The sequence below is a fragment of the Monodon monoceros genome, unplaced genomic scaffold (assembly GCF_005190385.1).
Source record: "Monodon monoceros isolate NGI ecotype Baffin Bay Population unplaced genomic scaffold, NGI_Narwhal_1 Super_Scaffold_19, whole genome shotgun sequence".
In the NCBI taxonomy this organism is placed as follows: domain Eukaryota; kingdom Metazoa; phylum Chordata; class Mammalia; order Artiodactyla; family Monodontidae; genus Monodon; species Monodon monoceros.
Window position 1 is genome coordinate 52,815,598 of NW_021703775.1, and position 19,726 is coordinate 52,835,323.

The 19,726-nt window shown below is 34.5% G+C and overlaps 1 protein-coding gene across 1 annotated transcript in view; it reads left to right on the forward strand.

Annotated features, from left to right (window-relative positions):
* LRPPRC (leucine rich pentatricopeptide repeat containing) overlaps positions 1–19,726 on the forward strand; it is a 106,549-nt gene that overhangs the window by 14,977 nt on the left and 71,846 nt on the right. Inside the window, exons 3-13 of the mRNA XM_029231905.1 lie at positions 715–837; positions 7,090–7,211; positions 7,316–7,374; positions 8,046–8,132; positions 8,748–8,874; positions 9,208–9,352; positions 9,666–9,811; positions 10,067–10,172; positions 10,254–10,361; positions 15,327–15,445; positions 17,394–17,487. Of these exons, the coding sequence (XP_029087738.1) occupies positions 715–837; positions 7,090–7,211; positions 7,316–7,374; positions 8,046–8,132; positions 8,748–8,874; positions 9,208–9,352; positions 9,666–9,811; positions 10,067–10,172; positions 10,254–10,361; positions 15,327–15,445; positions 17,394–17,487 (1,236 nt within the window). The remainder of the gene's footprint in view (positions 1–714; positions 838–7,089; positions 7,212–7,315; positions 7,375–8,045; positions 8,133–8,747; positions 8,875–9,207; positions 9,353–9,665; positions 9,812–10,066; positions 10,173–10,253; positions 10,362–15,326; positions 15,446–17,393; positions 17,488–19,726) is intronic.

A 19,726-nucleotide genomic window follows, 5' to 3' on the forward strand; every position in this document is an offset into this window, starting at 1 on the left:
TAGAATCTCATGATGAGGGATACTAAAGAAGTATCAGTAATAATTTGCATTTAAAGACAGTTTTTATCATTTTCTCTCTTTGATTTATTGAGTTGTACGGCTATCACCGCAGTCAATTTTAGAACATTTTTATCACCCCCAAAAGAAACCTCCATACTCCTAAACATCAGTCCCCAGACCTCCATCCCTTCCAGCCCTAGGCAACCACTAGTGTACTTCCTTGTAGATTTGCTTATCCTGGATACTTTGTATAAATGGAATCATGCAATAAGTGGTTTGTTTTTGTTTTAAAGTCAGCTTTCAGAGACATGTGGATAAAGGGAGAAGGAAGTTAATATTTTGTAGAGGATTATAAACCTAAGTTGGATATTCTTGGGTTTTAATTGTACTGCTTTGTACTATTTTCATAAGATACTGAGAAGTTTAGCCTTTCTATTGCAGTAAACACTAGGTTCTTTGTAGTCTTGCAGATTGTATAGATTTATAACCTTAGCTTCCCTAAGAAAACAGATCAGTTTTAAAAACTTGTAGTAACATTGTAAGTGATACTTGTTGATTGGGATAGGATTTTTCTGATTTATGAGTACTCTTTTAATATTATCTTTAGTGAGGCAGGAGATTTTAAAATATTTACAGATTTCAACTTAAGTTTTGATATTTATCTGCATGGTATTGATACTATGTTAAATATTATACGTTAACCTGTTTTCATAGGTAGCCGAGGTGGTAATCAAGCCTTGCTTCTGCTGCGCAGCTGTGGTTCTCTCTTGCCTGAACTAAAGCTCTCAGAGAGAACAGAATTTGCTCATAGGATATGGGACGAACTTCAGAAATTGGGTATGATTGTATGAATATATGATGTGTATAAAGGGTGTAGATACTTTTTCTTTTAGTAAAAAAGAATTTCTTTTCATAAATGCTGTAGTTCAGTTTTATGGAAGGGTTTTACTTGATTCATATTTTTTTGTGATATGACTTATTTGGTGAGTTATAGTGACATCTAGGGGCATTAAGAATAAAATAATTTTTCATAACAAGTATTACTTTTAGGGTAAGTTAAAAAGAACGAAGTAGAAAGACATTTAGTCTGTCAAAGTTATAAGTGCACATACTATTTGACCAAGCATTTCTATTTGTTAGAATTTATTAACATATCAAGCATTTCAGTGTTTTAATATGTTTATACTTTAAAAAATTCCTTTTGACGTACAGTTGATTTACAATATTATATTAACTTGAGGTGTACAACATAGTCTGTTTGTTAGAGTTTAGATAGATATACTCACATGTGCAAAAGGATATTCTTCATTGTAGCTTGTTTGCAAAAGTAAAAATTGCAACCAACTCTAATGTCCCTCACTAGAGGTTTGGTTAAATAAATTATGGAGTGTCTGTAAAATGGAATACGGTGCAACCATTAAAAGAATGCAGTTCTTCATATACTAATGTGGGGTTTTCTCCAAAATATAATTAAAAATTAAGATGCAGAACAGAGTATATAGTTTGATACCATTCTGAAGAAAAATGTTTATATGTGTATGTGCATATGATATTAAAGTATTTCTGGAAGGATGATAAACACTAGATACAATTTTTACTCTATACTTTTAAAAAAAATTATAGTTGATTATCCTATACTCTTTTATACTTTTTCATTTTGGGGCTATGAATAGTACCTATTCAAAAAATAAAATAGTTTAAAAGATCATTTGATAAAATTCAGTGTTCATTCCTGATTTAAGAAAATCTTAACAAAGCAAACTAGAAATATCTATATGTCAGTAAGTCACATAATTTAAAAACACATGTTGAACTGGGAGAAATATTTGTGAGAATGGTTATATTCTAAAATAGAAAAGAGCCCTTACATAGTAGTCATAACATTAATACCTCAATAGAAAGATAGACACGCATTACTTTCTATTATAATTGTTCACAAACATGTCTTCTTTCTATACTGTATATCCTTTGTGAGAGTAGAATTCATAACATCTTTGTTTTTCTCTTTGCCAGTAGAAAAATGCTTTGAACTTATTACACTTGTTAACTAGTTGTTGAATTAATATTGTTAGAAACCTGGTAGATTGCCACCGTGACTCTTTTTCACAGACTTTTTTTAAGCTGTAAGAGATTTTTTAGCTTAGGTAATATGTCCAAAGTTACAGAATGAGCTGTGACAGATCCGAGACTGGAACTGAGTTTTCCAGACTAAAGGGGATTCTTTAGTCCCCTTTAGTCTGGAAGTGATAGGCTCTCATTTCAATGTTGCCATATGCTAAATTTTTTTTTTTTGCGATACGCGGGCCTCTCACTGTTGTGGCCTCTCCTGTTGCGGAGCACATGCTACGGACGCGCAGGCTCAGCGGCCGTGGCTCACGGGCCTGGCCGCTCTGCGGCATGTGGGATCTTCCCGGACCAGGGCACGAACCTGTGTCCCCTGCATCGGCAGGCGGACTCTCAACCACTGTGCCACCAGGGAAACCCTAAATTTTTAAAAATAGAATTACTTCTGGTGTACTTCTTGGCCACATCATGATAATATATGTCTCCTTAAGTTTTTTTATTCAGGTTATTTATCTTTTCTGGAGTGTTCGTTTCTTACTCTTTAAGTCAATCCATTTTTCAAGCTATAATTTAAATCCTTGCTTTCTAGAGTTTTACCTCCAATCCCAATTAGTGTCTCATCAGTTTCCTGCATTAGAATTGTGAATTTGTCTTTTTTTTTTTTCTTTGGCTGCATTGGGTCTTCGTTGCTGCACGCGGGCTTTCTCTAGTTGCAGTGAGTGGCAGCTACTCTGTGTTGTGGTGTGTGGACTTCTCATTGTGGGTTTTCTTGTTGTGGAGCACGGGCTCTAGGCATTTGGGTTTCAGTAGTTGTGGCACGCGGTCTCAGCAGTTGTGGCACACGAGCTTAGTTGCTCCGCGGCATGTGGGATCTTACTGGACCAGGGATCGAACCTGTGTCCCCTGTACTGGCAAGTGGACTCTTAACCACTGCGCCACCATGGAAGTCCCTGAATTTGTCTTTTTAATAGATATTCTTCTCTTGGAGGCTGATGATCTTATCTTATTCATATTTAGATCTTTGTCATGAACCTTCCAGTGTTTTGCATATGTTGGGTACTAAAGTAGTAATAGTTGAAATTGTAGAAAATGTTCAAGCAAATTTAACTTGATTTCAAAAAAATTCAAATTCTACTTCATTAAATAGTAAATCTATTAATATTAACATGGTTCAAATGCAAAAGGTTCAATAAAGTTTATAGTGAAAGGCTTTGACCTATGTTCCCCAGACACCCAGTTCCACTCTTGGGGCCAGTCAGTCAAATCTAACTTAAAAAAAATTCTCTAAGAAAATAATCACATTTTGGAAAAAGATAGATGTAAATTTTTTAGAAAACTATTTCTTACAAAGGCTGTTAATCTCTTTGGGATTGCAAAAAACCTTGATCACTTGAACTCTGGTTTAGAGACAAAGGTAGGGAGGGATAAAAACTACTCTGAACAAAAAAGTGCAAACATGTTTTTAAGTATTGGTATTAAGGACAGGTCCACATTTAATATATTTATATAATCTTAATGAAGGGGACTATATAATGACATCTTAAAGTTTTCAGATGACACCGTATTTTTCTTGAACAGTAAAATGTCAAGCTAATTAACATAACTACACATTAAAAAGCCCTGTGAGATGACAGAAAAGTGGCAGGTAACTTTTACTGTGGGCAAGCACAAGGTAATACATGGAAGAGAGAATAATTATCCAAAATACACCAATGGATGAGCACTAATCTAGTAAGAAACCTGGCTTTTATCTAAAATAGTAATATTTTAGGATATTCTTTCAGGTTTGAACAAAATAAGTATAAGATAAATGTAAGTGGATGACAATTTACAAAATTATTACTTAACGAGATTGAACAAGAACATAATATTAAAACATTAAAAGTAATGGACAGCAGAGCCAGAGCCATGAGATAGTATTAGAGGTATAAGGGTATATGGTAAGGTACATAAGGAAATGCTATTATATAGCTTTTGATTATTAAAGTAAGATATTTTAGGATTATGTCCCTAAACTTTGAGTTTTTAATTTAAATTTTAAAGATTTTAATTCACTCTGAAAGATACACGATGTATTTTTTAAAAATTATTCTTCAAGAAATGACCCATGAAATTAACTAGACATAATAGTAAATATGGGGATAAAATTTTTACTGAAGTTCGCAGAAACGTTTTTGTCATCTGTAGAACGATGTCAATGTGGCAGAAACAAAGAAATGAAACCCAGTTGAGTTATGTTAACATTGATCTTGACTAAAATCTGTATGAAAATCCAGAGTAGATGTTACTTATCTGGATTTTCAGCAGTTTCCTAAGCTTTTCCAGCACACTAGAGTAAATACCTTTATAAAATTATAGAATATAACTTCCTCAGCCTTAGAGCTGTAGCCAACCATTGTTAGAGTTCAGCTTGAGTTGATGGTTTTTTGAAAGTTCTCAGACACTACATGGTAACCCTGTTGCATAATTATATTACAGATGTGGACTTGCATATGGTTTCCTATAAGGCCCTGTATAAAGTATTACAATGGTTAAGAGATTGGGCTCTCAAGGCAGACTACCTACATTCAAATTTATGGTCACATACTAGCCTTGTGGCCTTGGGTAAATGGAAGAGTCAGTTTTCCTAATCTGTAAGATGGGGATGATAACAGTACCTTCCTGAAAGCTGTTGTGAAGAGTAATTCAACCTCTGTATGCAGAGCACTTAGTACAGTGCCTGAAACATAGTAAATACACTACATGTCTAAGGTTAAAAACAAGTTTTCATTTAATAGAACAGGACTCTACTGCTTTGAATGTCAAACTGACACCACAGGCCTGTGTAGCCACAGGCAGTTGAATAAAGATATAAAATTTAATTCCTGACAATTTAGTAAAACATGTTAGCACTGTATTGATATGGTAACCCTGATGTCATGTTGTGCATTGGTATAGTAAGGCTGAGTGGTAACCTTAATTGATACGGCTTTAGGCAAGATAAACATAGAAAGAGGGCTTCCCTGGTGGCGCAGTGGTTGAGAGTCCGCCTGCTGATGCGGGGGACACGGGTTCGTGCCCTGGTCCAGGAGGATCTCATATGCCACGGAGTGGCTGGGCCCGTGAGCCATGGCCGCTGAGCCTGCGCGTCCGGAGCCTGTGCTCCGCAACGGGAGAGGCCACAGCAGTGAGAGGCCCGCGTACCGCAAAACAAAAACAAAAAACATAGAAAACAAAGGGCATTGGAATACAGGTAATTAACAATAGCAGGCTAGAAATGGTGTTCAGCAACTAGAAATGGAGTGGAAATGGAGACTTCAAACACTGAGTAGCCTGGTTAGTAAATAAGCAAAATTGTTAGCACAGTCCTACCTGTATATAACAACTGCAGTCACAATTCATCCATCTCAGGGTATCTGTAATGTGGCAAGGACTGCTTTATAAGGAAAAATCTTTCAGCCACTTTAAATGTAGGGGTCTTACTATTATAAAACTCTTAGAGGAAAACATAGGCAGAACACTCTATGACATAAATCACAGCAAGATCCTTTTTGACCCACCTCCTAGAGAAATGGAAATAAAAACAAAAATAAACAAATGGGACCTAATGAAACTTAAAAGCTTTTTGCACAGCAAAGGAAACCATAAACAAGACGAAAAGACAACCCTCAGAATGGGAGAAAATATTTGCAAATGAAGCAACTGACAAAGGATTAATCTCCAAAATTTATAAGCAGCTCATGCAGCTCAATATCAAAAAAACAACCCAATCCAAAAATGGGCAGAAGACCTAACTAGACATTTCTCCAAAGAAGATATACAAATTGCCAACAAACTCATGAAAAGATGCTCAACATCACTAATCATTAGAGAAATGCAAATCAAAACTACATTGAGGTATCACCCCACACCAGAATGGCCATCATCAACAAATCTACAAACAAATGCTGGAGAGGGTGTGGAGAAAAGGGAACCCTCTTGCACTGTTGGTGGGAATGTAAACTGATACAGCCACTATGGAGAACAGTATGGAGGTTCCTTAAGCAACTAAAAATAGAACTACCATATGACCCAGCAATCCCACTACTGGGCATATACCCTGAGAAAACCATAATTCAAAAAGAGTCATGTACCACAGTGTTCATTGCAGCACTATTTACAATAGCCAGGACATGGAAGCAACCTAAGTGTCCATTGACAGATGAATGGATAAAGATGTGGCACATATGTACAATGGAATATTACTCAGCCGTAAAAAGAAATGAAATTGAGTTATTTGTAGTGAGGTGGATGGACCTAGAGACTGTCATACACAGTGAAGTAAGTCAGAAAGAGAAAAAGAAATACCGTATGCTAACACATATATATGGAATCTAAAAAAATAAAAAATGGTTCTGAAGAACCTAGGGGCAGGACGGGAATAAAGACACAGATGTAGAGAATGGACTTGAGGACACGGGGAGGGGGAAGGGTAAGCTGGGAAGAAGTGAGACAGTGGCATGGACATATACACACTACCAAATGTAAAATAGATAGTGGGAAGCAGCCGCATAGCACAGGGAGATGAGCTTGGTGCTTTGTGGCCACCTAGAGGGGTGGGATAGGGAGGGTGGGAGGGAGACGCAAGAGGGAGGAGATATGGGGATATTTGTATATGTGTATAGCTGATTCACTTTGTTATAAAGCAGAAACTAACACAGCATTGTAAAGCAATTATACTCCAATAAATATGTTAAAAAAAATACAGGGGTCTTGTCAGCATTTTCTAACAGGAAGGGAATACTGTGCTTCATAAGTAAGAACTTTTAGTCCTTGAATAGGCAGTTACTTGTAACTGTCCATTAATTCAGTAATTACTCTCTTGTATACTTAGTTTCCTCTGTTCTGGCAGAATTTCTATATAGGTGGGTCTAAATATGGGGTATAATGCTGAAGTGATAATTTTACCCTCCTTGTTTGTTACATTTAAGTGCACATATTTCAGTTGTGTTAAAGGGTATGACTTTAAGTGATCTTCTAAAAATTTGATTTAAATTTCATTTATAGGTACTGTGTATGATGTAAGTCACTATAATGCTTTGCTTAAAGTCTACCTTCAAAATGAGTATAAATTTTCACCAACTGACTTCTTGGAAAAAATGGAGAAAGCAAACATTCAACCAAATCGAGTAAGTAGTTGCTATTATAAATGTTTATTGGTCATATCCACTTTTATTTTTACCCAGAAAAAAATTTTTTTTAGGCAGTATTAACTGGCCCATTTCATTGACAGGTGACATACCAAAGGTTGATTGCTGCTTATTGTAATATGGGAGATATTGAAGGTGCCAGGTATGTAGTTCTATAAATGTATGTTTAAGCCAACAAATTTTAAGTCTTGTAAACCTAGAATATTTTCATTCTTTTTTTTTTAAGTTTCTACTTAGTAAGAAAATTATTTCAGAAGTATTTTAACCTAGCAAATTTGGTCATATGACTTAGATAAAATATAAAATTTTGTGAAAGGGGAAATGTAATTGAAAATTGCTGTTTTAATTAAAAATTTCATTTACTGGAGCAGAAGTTTAAAATTGTTGAGGTACAAAGCTGGCTTTACTTTTTTTTTAATTGCTGTTTCCAAAAGTAAATGTTCTTAACCATTTACACTATTCATTTATAAAACTGATAATATTCTCTTTTTTCAGTGATTTGTATAAAATTAGTTATGACATTTCTCTGCTCATGTAAAATTTATTAATACTTTTGGATGGAGGGTTTAGGAAATAAGGAATAAATTGAAATGTACAATCTCATTTTTAATGAATCACTAAACTTTATGCTTTTTAAAGGTTAATTAGTACAGAAGAAACAATCAGATTTTTAAAACTTATCTACTGTTTTTAACAAGAGTACTTCAAGACTATTGATAGAACTTCAGGGAGTGGAATTTTGTGTGCACATGTTGTAAAAGGTGTTTTTCATGTGTATTTCCAAGAAGTATTTTTATTTCTGTTTTGTTGCAGCAAGATTCTTGGATTTATGAAAACTAAGGATCTTCCAGTCACAGAGGCAGTATTCAGTGCTCTTGTTACAGGGCATGCAAGAGCTGGGTAATGTTCCACCTAAGGTTTTATTCTCAAGTGAGATTTAAATTACAGAAAATTATTGTGGAAAATTCTTAAACTATGTTTATCTACCTCTCAAAAAAAATCTTGAGTGTGTGTGGTAGAACATGCACGTCTTAAAATAAATTATTCTTAAATTTATCTGTTTCATCAAACTTTTATTTGAAGATTTCAGTTTTAAAAATTGGACTTGATCCAAAGTAACTGACTTTGTAAAGTTTATTAACTACTCTGCTAGTGACCTGGAAAATATTTTTATTTTTGAAGAATAATTTACTAAATGTTATTCTTTCCTAAAAAGGTAAATTTAAGTCACAACATACCAAGTGAAAGAGGGCACGTTATTTAATGTCTATGTAATTATTATTTAATTTGGTTTCTCTTTTGGAAAAGTTACCTATAAAAATTTGAGATGTTTATGATCTTTATTATTTCAGAAATCTGTTACCAGTTTAATATGTATTTATTCTTTTCTGATGTTACGATTCTAAATGGTATTTAAGAATTTTAATAAGCGTAAGTAATACATTCTAGATTAAATGATATGACATTTGGCAGTATTATGGTAATCTATTTTATTTTCTTTGAATTAACTTACAGAGATATGGAGAATGCAGAAAATATTCTCACAGTGATGAAAGAGGCTGGAATTGAGCCTGGTCCAGACACATACCTAGCACTGTTGAATGCATATGCTGAGAAGGGTGACATTGACCATGTTAAACAGGTGTGACTTATATAAATAAGCATACTTTAAAATCATTTGTATAAACTGTGCTACATTTTGCAGGATGCAGAAAAGTGTAGTTTATATGTTTTTAAAGATATCTCTTGTAGACAGTCTTGAAGGAGAATTCTTACTATAGTTGAGTACTTTGGTGTTGATGTAACAGTTATTGTTGGAATAGAATGTTTTTCTGTTTCATAAAAGAAGTCTTAAACCTTTAGATGGTATGTGTTTCTAATTTTTTTAAATCTTGGTATTTTAATTTATTTAGCTTTAATAAAAAAAAAAAACTTGTGTCTAACTTGTTCTTCTAATTCCTGGAACTGTCTATAGACCCTGGAGAAAGTGGAGAAGTCTGATCTTTACCTTATGGATCGTGATATTTTGCAAATTATCTTTAGCTTCAGTAAAGCTGGGTATCCTCAATATGTCTCAGAAATTTTGGAAAAAATTACATATGAAAGAAGATATATTCCAGGTAGTTTTACAATTTTTATTTTCATGATTTTTCTAAAAATAAGAATTACTATTTTTACATGATGGAAAGGGCATTCTTTAACAATAGGGTATTGTGGTAGATGAACATAGGATTCTTTTAAAGTCAGCTTAATAAACTGAAAAACTTGAGTGAATGAATACGTGGGAATGTTTTGATTTGGAAGTATTTCACTATTATTTAGGCAGATAAATCCTTTTGGTATTTGTAGTTCATAAGTTTGTCTTTCATATTGGTAACAGTGTAGAAATATTGTTCAAATCAGTAACAAAAGATGTCTTTGTTTTCTTTCCAGATACAATGAACCTCATTTTGCTTTTAGTCACAGAAAAATTGGAAGATACAGCATTGCAGATTTTATTAGCATGTCCTATATCAAGGGAAGACAGTCTGAGTGACTTTGGCAGTTTCTTTTTACGACACTGTGTGACTATGAATACGGTATTTACATAGTCCATTTTTTCTTTGTAGACAATGTAATTGGCAGTGAAACAATATTCTTTAAAATAAGAGAACATATTATGAAATTAGACCAACTATAAATATTAAGAGAACTTTGTTTTTGTGTTGGAAGATTATTGGGTAGAAAGAGGGTGAGAAGTTCAAATTTTTTATCTCAAAAGTGGTAGAATATTTACAGAAGGTCAAATGGTAGGATATTTGCAGATCAGCTGATGTGGTGCCTTTCTTTTCTAGCCTGCAGAGAAGCTTAAAGACTACTGTAAGAAGTTAAAGGAAGCCCAGATGCACACATCTCCTTTCCAGTTCACACTTCACTGTGCTTTACTAGCCAAAAATATGGGTACTATATTCTCGTAATTAAAACCCACATAAGTAAGTTTTGCTGAGGTAGCTTTGTAACATTTTATGGTGTCTCTTTCAGATTTGGCAAAAGCTCTAATGAAGGCTCTGAAGGAAGAAGGTTTTCCTATCAGAACTCATTATTTCTGGCCATTACTAGTTGGACATCAGAAGGAGAAAAATGTTCAAGGTTAGGTTTTACCTTTTACAGATTTAATAGTGGTTTAGATATCCAGTATAACAGTTTCTACACACATCTAATTATTTGGGAAAACATGCTTATTAGATCTTATGAGAAAATAGAATTAAGTCGTAGTAAAGTATTAGGTAAACGTTTAAAAAACAAACATAATGGATTTCTTTCATCTTAATTTCTTTTTTTTTGCAGTACGCGGGCCTCTCACTGTGTGGCCTCTCCCGTTGCGGAGCACAGGCTCCGGACGCGCAGGCTCAGTGGCCATAGCTCACAGGCCCAGGCGCTCCGTGGCATGAGGGATCTTCCTGGACCAGGGCACGAACCCGTGTCCCCTGCGTCGGCAGGCAGACTCCCAACCACTGCGCCACCAGGGAAGCCCTTAATTTCATTTCTTAATTCATCTCTGATCTTGATATTCAGACTTGTGATTGTGGTTTTAAATAGTTCATTGTTTTAAGTTTTTCAAAAAACTCTTTAGTTCTTGGTTTTACATACATACAGTGTTTGAAATTAGTTTAGCCTTATTAAAGATAAAATATATACAATCAGACCATTTTCTTTGTGGACCAGTCTATTTCTTCTTAACTGAGCTGAGTTAAAATAATAGGAAAGGCAGGAAAACTTTTATTGCAAAATGAATGCTCATGACCTGACAGCCAACTGATTGAAGGACAGAAATGTTCAATCTTTCAGGTTCTTAAGTACGTTTAAGCATTTAGCATACTTTTACCTGTACACATGGGATGTCTATAGGATATGAATAAGAATTGAACAAATATTAAATTTTAGAGTACAGTATCTAATTCTTTGGTTTGCATTATTGGTAATTCAGAAAGAGTAGTCTCATAAAAAGATGCTTTTAACAGAAGTACTTCCCCCTTGGGGAAACAAAAAATGGTCTTTTTCATTTTATCTCGCCGTATAATGTGCTTTAGAATGAGATGCAGAGTTGTTAGTATGACATTGGGTGACAAACAAAATGCACAAACAACAAAAAAAAGTGCTTTTAGCAGACTTTCATATTGCAATTTTATTTAAATATATAGCTGTCTTCTGGTTTAAAGGAAATAGTGAAACAAGTATTCCCTAATTGTTTCTGGCTGTAAAAGTCTCTAAATCCTTTTTAGAAAAATTTTTGTGAAAACAATATGCTAGTTGATTAACTCTTTGCATATCCTCCAGTTCTGAAAACTCTAAGAGTTAACCTTTAACCCTAGTATTTTTGAACCACAGAAAGTTTACATCATTCCATGAAAATCTTTGGCCATGTTAGTATTGTCCACAATACACAGATATGAAAAGACTTTTGGTACTCCTGTTGAAATGTTTGTTTATTCATCAGGTAAATTTCATTTTCTCAGCCTATCATGGTATCTAGACTTGAATTGGTTACTACATTTTTACTGCTTAGTAAACGTGAAATAATTCAGGTAATTCTTTCCATAGTTGTAGCTCAAACTAGTAGAAAAGTGGACTTTATCTTGAAGCCATTTTTTTCTTAGAATCGTAGAATCAAAGGTGCCTTGTTGAAAGCTCACATTATATTAATGAAGGAACTGAGAGCCCAGAGAGATTCAGTGGCTGATCTTAGGTTCCACATCTAGTTGTCAGAAGTGCTGGGATTAGAACTAGGATTTCTGTCCTCCTGTTGTAAATACTTATTTTTAATACCGTAACACCTCCATATTAGACATTTGTAAATATGCCGTACTTGTTTTATAAAAATTCTTAGCTCTTGGTTAAAAATTAGGTATCGATTTTGGCATTAAGGACATATTTAAAAACTGGTACCAAGTTTTTTAATCAGTGAAGGTTTTAACTGGAAAAATAGGAAAGCTGGAAAGTTAACTTGAGAGTACAAGAGATTGTCAGCTGTTTTACAGTTTTTAAAAAGTACTTTCTCCTTTGCAGGAAGTCCTGAAATAGAGTAAAGTATGTATTCTACAGTCTTTTCTTCATGTAACAGGGAAATGGCTGTATATATTCTATGTAGTTTCTTTAGTGTAAGATAAGAAGGTAAGATTCTTTTTAGTGCAGTGAATTTGTTTTTTGTCTGGGGAAATATAAACTGGTAGAAATAAATAATTAACAGAAGAAAATAATGGCTACAGAGATGGAGGATGTAGAGGAGTGTTTCGTAAGGAATAAATAAAACCCTTCAGGAAATCAAAGAAAGGTATGTAGAGGTCAGATCAGACTGAACCAAGTGTTCAACAATAGGATGATCAAACTTTTATTGAATTCTAGAATTTTCCTGGCTGCAAATTTGGCCAACCCTTAAAAAAGATTCTTATAATGACTTCCTCATGGCTTATCTGGCTAGTATTTTTCTCTGTTGTGCAAATGGAAAAGTCCTCTCTTAGAATTTTAGCAAATTGGCGCAAGTGAGAGGAAATAATGCAGAGTGATTGAGGGATTATCTACATCCCTTGGTATATTTAGGAAACATGAAAATAAGAATATAAAACAGGTAAAATATAAAAGGAAGGGCTGGTATGAAAACCTAAATGCCAGTTGAGTGAATGGTTGAGTAGATGATACTTTTTAAAGAGTAAGAAATTGCCTCCTCGTAAAGTGAGCGCTCTGGGTAGAGTCTAAAATTATGTGAAGTTAAGAGTCCTAGTTGGTGGAATTTGTTCAGGAAAACCATATATCTTTCCCAATAGTTTGAACTACTTTAATTCTTATAAAACTTTTTGAATGGAGACTTTCCTTTAGATTCATAAACTTTCTTGTGCCTACATTTGAAATATTTTTACTAGATTGTTTAGATTTTCTAAGTTCACAGAGGTTTGGGATCCTCGTTTATCTAAGTTAACATATGATTATTTTAATTTTTATTTTAAAAAGAAATATGAATTGTATTTTTGAGGAGGATATTTGTAGGTATGTCAGATCAATCACCTTTCTTTCTCCTTATTGAGAAGTGTTTCCCTCTTCCTGTCCAACTATAGTTACTGAAGGGAATATCCTTGTGTGCTTCCTCAGAGTGCTTGAGGGAGTGATTGACCTTGGCTGAGCAATGGTGTGAACCCAGGTTTTCTTAAACCTGCTTTAGTTTCAGTTGGAAAGATACATGAGTTACAAATGCTACCAACCGAGGTCATCTAAACGAGCAGAATGCACTCCTCTCCCTGAAAAACATTATTGGAAAAATGAATTAAGAGAATAAAATATATTTGAGGCATAGATGATGAGGGGAAGTGTTTGTATAGGAATAGGAATCTTCTATCTGCAATCAATTTGTTGGCCTGTTTTCAAACATTAGAAAATGAAATAGAGTTACCTTATGCTAAATTTTAGAAATTATTAGAGTATTTTAAGACAGCTAAAAAAATTAAATCACTGTTACTATTAACATTTGTTTAGTATTTTTAGGGTTTCACACTTTTTTAGTTTTAATGACCATCCTGAGAAGTAAATAGGCAGCTGTATTATCATTCCTGTATGCAAAATGACTTGATCCCACATCCTTCTGATTGGAGGGAAAAGTGTAGGTTTTTGCAGTTTCGTAGTGTTACAAGCACCTGCCAGCAATTAGGAGACAAGGTTTCTTTTTCAAGACACGTCTCTGATCTTGAAGAAATCGCTTACTTTAACACTTTTGTTAAAATACAGATTATTGGACTTCTAAAGGCATTTCCAGCTTTATTTAAATAGAGAGGTATACACCCCCCTTCTCCCTGCCCACCCAGTAGGCTGAAATGAAAGTCTTGTTAGTATGAACCTGATATATTGATCTAAACTGAGTTGTAATACTGCGGTTCTTTTTGTTCAGTATGTTCTGTTTTTCCTGTTGTCCTCCATCTTCCTGTAGGCCTAGACCACAGAATTTCTTCCATACCTGTGGGTAATATTTACAATTTTTGTTACTTTGCTTCTATCCATTCAATAGGCATGAACTCTTATAGGTCAGAAAATTGTTCTGTTTATTGAGTGCCTTGACTCGTATTGCCTTGCTGATGGTGGGTAGAAGGATCAAGCCAAAAGGTACATGTTAAAGTGTCTAGAAGGCACGGTTCTGGCATATTGCCATTTCTAGTGTGTAAGCTAAGAAAATGGCTCAGAAAAGTGGAGTTACTTGCTCAGATTTACACTGCCATTAAGTGGAAGAACCAGGGTTGAAAGGTAGGTCTCTTTAAATTGCAAAACCTGTTTTTGTTTTGTCACTTCTCTGTAGTGTCTTATCAGACAAAGCAGTCATTACTGGCCAGAAGGGACATTGAGGACATTAGATTAGCAGAAGACTATTACAAGTAATTGAAAAGCAGCTAAAAAGAAAAGAAAAGCAGCTATGTCCTCCTGTCAGGTGCTTAGTAATCTTTGCATATGAAGAAGAGCGCAGGGCTTCCCTGGTGGCACAGTGGTTGAGAGTCCGCCTGCCGATGCAGGGGACACGGGTTCGTCTCCCGGTCTGGGAGGATCCCACATGCCGCGGAGCCTGCGCGTCCGGAGCCTGTGCTCCGCAACAGGAGAGGCCACAACAGTGAGAGGCCCGTGTACTGCAAAAAAAAAAAAACGAAACAACACTTTTGTCTTGGAAAGATTTCCTCTCACCCCATTCCTCTAATCGCTTCTCTCTGCAGTATTTAGTCATGTCAAGTTTTATTTTGTAGATCCATATTGCTCTGTGATAGCAGTGCTGTTTTATGATCTCTGTTCAATTGGGATACTGGAAATTACTAAGCATCTTGCTTGTTTTCATTTTTCTTATAATTTCTAGGGTATTTCCTTAGCACTTTCTCCTGAATTAATAGGGAGAGATGAAGGAAGGAGCAATAAAATTTTTTCATTTATCATCTTATTATCCAGTTCTGTTGTTCTTTCTCTTTCAGATAAACAAAATGCTGAGTACTTTTCCTACATTATAATTCAGAAAGTAAATGAACTGAACTTTTTGATTTTTTGTTAATTTATTCCAAGTTCCTCATCTTTGTGCTTCTAAATTTGATTTTACAGGTATAGTTGAAGTCCTCAAAGAAATGCATGAAATAGGAGTAACTCCTGATCAGGAGACATACATAAATTACGTGTTTCCATGCTTTGACAGTGTAAAGTCAGTTCGTGCTATTTTGCAGGTGAGTGCAAGTGTGGTTTTAATTTCATAATTGAAGAACATTTTTCCTCCCTAATGTTTTGTGGTAATCAAAGAAAAAAAAAGTCACTGAGCTGAGACTAAAATGGTTATGTTGGTATATAATTTTCTGAAGCTTTGTAAAAATATTGGTTAGTGTAACAGCTGTAGTTTTTTTTTTTTTTAATATTTATTTATTTTGGCTGCACCAGGTCTTAGTTGTGGCATGTGGGATCTTTAGTTGTGACATTCAGGCTTCTTAGTTGTGGCATGTGAACTCTTAGTTGCAGCATGCGTACGGGATCTAGTTCCCCTACCAGGGATCGAACCTGGGCCCTCTGCATTGGGAGTATGGAATCTTACCCACTGGACCACCAGGGAAGTCTAGCATCTGTAGTTACTAAACTTAAAAGTCTTATAAAGGTGAAGTAGTATTTTTCTTCTGTGTTGAAAAGACAGTATGTCAATATCAGACAAAATTTAAATGAAACAGTTTCACTCTTTAATCCCACTCTACAGTGCAACTGCACCTTTCATTTTTGAATATTACTTTTCACTCCTATATGAATTTTCATAATAAACTCTTAGTATATTTACTATTCTGTTTTTTTTTTTTTTTTTTTTTGTAAGTAATCTTTTGTTTGACCCCAGAGCATTGTTTTCCTGCCAGATAATTCCTGTGCCCACCAGAATAAGTAAGGCATTTATAAAGGGGCATATGAAAAATTGACCCAGTGTACTGGGGCAGCAATGGTTACACTTTCCATTTTCAGAATAAAGTGCTATGCAATTAGGAACAACATGGCGGAGAACCACACATTTTAGTAAGAAATATTTTGTTCAGAAGACCTGTTTCTGGGCTTCCCTGGTGGCGCAGTGGTTGAGACTCCGCCTGCCGATGCAGGGGACACGGGTTCGTGCCCGGGTCTGGGAGGATCCCACATGCCGCGGAGCGGCTGGGCCCGTGAGCCATGGCCGCTGAGCCTGCGCGTCCGGAGCCTGTGCTCCGCAACGGGAGAGGCCACAGCGGTGAGAGGCCCGTGTACCGCAAAAAAAAAACAACCCAGAAACAAAAAAACAGAAGACCTGTTTCCTAGGTGGTCACATAATGCCTTTATTTTTCTAATATTGTGTTAGAGTGTTCTTTTCTTTCCTTGAAATAATTTCATAATTACAGTCCTCTTCAAGGGAGAGTTTATGTCTTGAGTGTCTTTACCTTTCTTCCCTGAGTATTTAACAGTGTATTTTGACACTGTGCTATACATATTTTACTGTTAAAAAAGTAATTTTCCCACATGTTCTTTTTCCCCAAAACCTACTTTTTTCACGGCACCTTTACATTATAGTATGTAATTCCACAAATGATTGTTTATGTTTGTATGATGTTTTATTGTGTGGATATACTGTAATTTATCTTAATTCATTTCTTATTATTGATTAGTTAATTTTCAATATTGTGCTATTATTGTAAAGTGGTTTAGTAAACATGTTTGGCTAAATTTCAGCCCATATACTTAAATTATTAAATATGATGTTGAGATAAATCATTAGCCATTTGAAGTTAAATAAAAATAAATTTGATCTTTACCTCATTATATGTCTTAAAATATCATTTTAGATCAGTTCATTCAATTTTTATTTTGTTGTTAATTAGAGAATTGTTCTAATGTCTTCAATAGTAAACTCTTCCTAGAAGGAAGACACTCTAAGGGTAACAGATTATATGAATTTGAAGATAAGCATTTAATTTGGGATGTTGGGACTGTATCTCATAGCTTTTGCTGAAGTTTGGTTATTCAGTTTATTTGCATTATTTTAGAAAACGATCTATTTTAAATGAAGGATTATCAGAATACGGTCATATAAAGAAATGGGAAAACAGGAAGTTTGAATGACATATCAAAATATTTTTAGCTGAGGTGTATTATCATTGAAATATGCTTTATCCCTAGGAAAATGGATGTCTACATGAAGATAGTATATTTTCTCAAGCTGAATTGAGAATTGAAGCAGTAAATGGAAACTTAGACTATATTTTATCATTTTGTAAGTATGCAACATTAGAAGAAAGCTTGACAGGTGTTAATTTCAGTTACTTTTGAGGGCATACAGGGTGGTTCATGCCCTCACTGCCTGCCTCAGGTAGTTCAAAGTATTTTCCTCAAAAGCAAGGAAGTTTTTATATGTTTTATTTAAGTTAGCCTTATAAGATAGTTTATGAGTTTAACTTGTAGATAATTTGGAAGTAACTTTAAAGTTAATAGGACCTTGGAGATAACATGGTGTTAGGTTGGACTGGGGACCCAGAGGACTTGGGTCCATATTTATAATTTAGCTGCTGATTATAGGACCTGAAACAAATACCCATATTGTTCTTTTCTTTCAATTTTATGAAATGGGATAGTATTGCCTATCTGTCTACCTTGTGGGAGTTGTGAGAACCATACGAGATCTTGTTTTTGAAAGTGTTTTCTAAACTAATGCCTATTATGGCCCTAAGTTACACGAAGCCATCTCCCAGTCCTCATTATTAAAAACACAGTAAATGTTTCCAAACACTTATAAATGATAGGGTGCTTTACAACGTTCATCACATGTTAATAAACTTCCTCCATTGATAGATGAAGAAAGGCAGAGAGATGTTAAATGATTTGCCCAAAGTTAGTGACTGAGTCAGAACCAAGATCATCTAATCTCATGAACTTATTTTTCCACTATACTATGTTTTAATTTAATAAATTAGACATTTTTTAATTTTAATTTTTAACATATCTATGGCATTATCTTGACAGTGTTTCATATCTTGTGAAAGAGATATCATTTAAAAATAAATATACAAACATCAATTTCTAGCACACTGAAATGTTAAAAGTTAAGATTTTATTAACGTATATTCAAATTGTGTAAGTGGAAGCTTTGTTAAAACCAGATTACTGGTATATATTATCTGTGTTTGAGTTATTTAAAATAGTTTATTGTATTATTATAAAGGGGAAGGCGAAGTGTTCAGTATGAAAGCGTTGACTGTTAGAGGTGTAGTTATTTGAGTGTAAGGTTGAGTATTAATGCTGGCTGCTATCCGAGAGTATTGATTTTGCCTTCTATTCTGTATAATATATAGATTTTCCACACTGACAAGATGAAAACAGAAGCATTAGCTGAGGAATCTAGGTGCATAACGTGGATACATGAGAGCTGCCTTTTTCCTTTATCATACCATCCATTCCACTTCATTGTCAATCTCTTGAAATTTTTCACACTTCTTTGTTGCTAAGGAAACTAGATGCTTTTTGTCAGCAGCCTTCCAGCTTGCTGAGATGTTTCTGGTCACCGTTTTAATGAATAAAAACTTGATAACATTCTGTAAAATACTAATTTGAATAGTTTAGAAATAAGTTTCCAAGAGGTTGTTTATTAAATGTGAAAAAGAAAAATGCCATGAACTTAAAGACTAAAGAAGATTTCAGCTTCCTCACCCTTTGAATTATAGATCTTTGAAGAGCAGTTCTGTAATTGCTGGTATTCCCCGTAGGCTGCTTATAGATAGGCACTTTTGGTTACTACAAGGAATGGCAGATAGTAGAGAAAAGTAAATGGCTTGTCTTTTTTTTTAAATTGAGGTATAATTGATATACAATATTATATTAGTTTCAGGTGTACAACATAATGATTCAGTATTTGTGTATATTGCAAAGTGGTCACGACAGTAAGTCTGGTTAATATTCGTCCACATACGTGGTTACAAAAATTTTTTTTTCTTGTGATGAGGATTTCAAAGATCTGCTCTCTCAACAACTTTCACATATGAAATATAGTATTATTAACTGTAGTCACCATGCTGTACATTCCATACCCCTGACTTATTAAATGGCTTATTTTGATCAAGTTTGTGGAGTAGTAAGAAACATTTTCCCACTTGATTTTATAGGCATGGAAATTAATTTGATCAAGCAAAATTAAAGGTTACCGAAAAGCATGTGGTGTATCCACTTTAAAATTCCTGAGTGACTAAATACAGCTCATTTCAGAGACGATTTTTAGAGTTTTAAATGCCACATGAAACCACTGAGAAACTTATGCTTCCTGTTCAAGGGATCTAACAGTCTAAAGTATTTCTCCTTGTGTGTGCGGGTTAAATTTTTATTCATATTTAGGGAGATGAGCAAATCTTAAAACCTACTGTGATTTTTCCCATGAGTTTTTTTTTAAGTTAACCAGCTATCTTAATCTTTACCTAAACTGTATTTATTCTATCTTCAGAATTTGCCTCCATTATGAGTTCCTA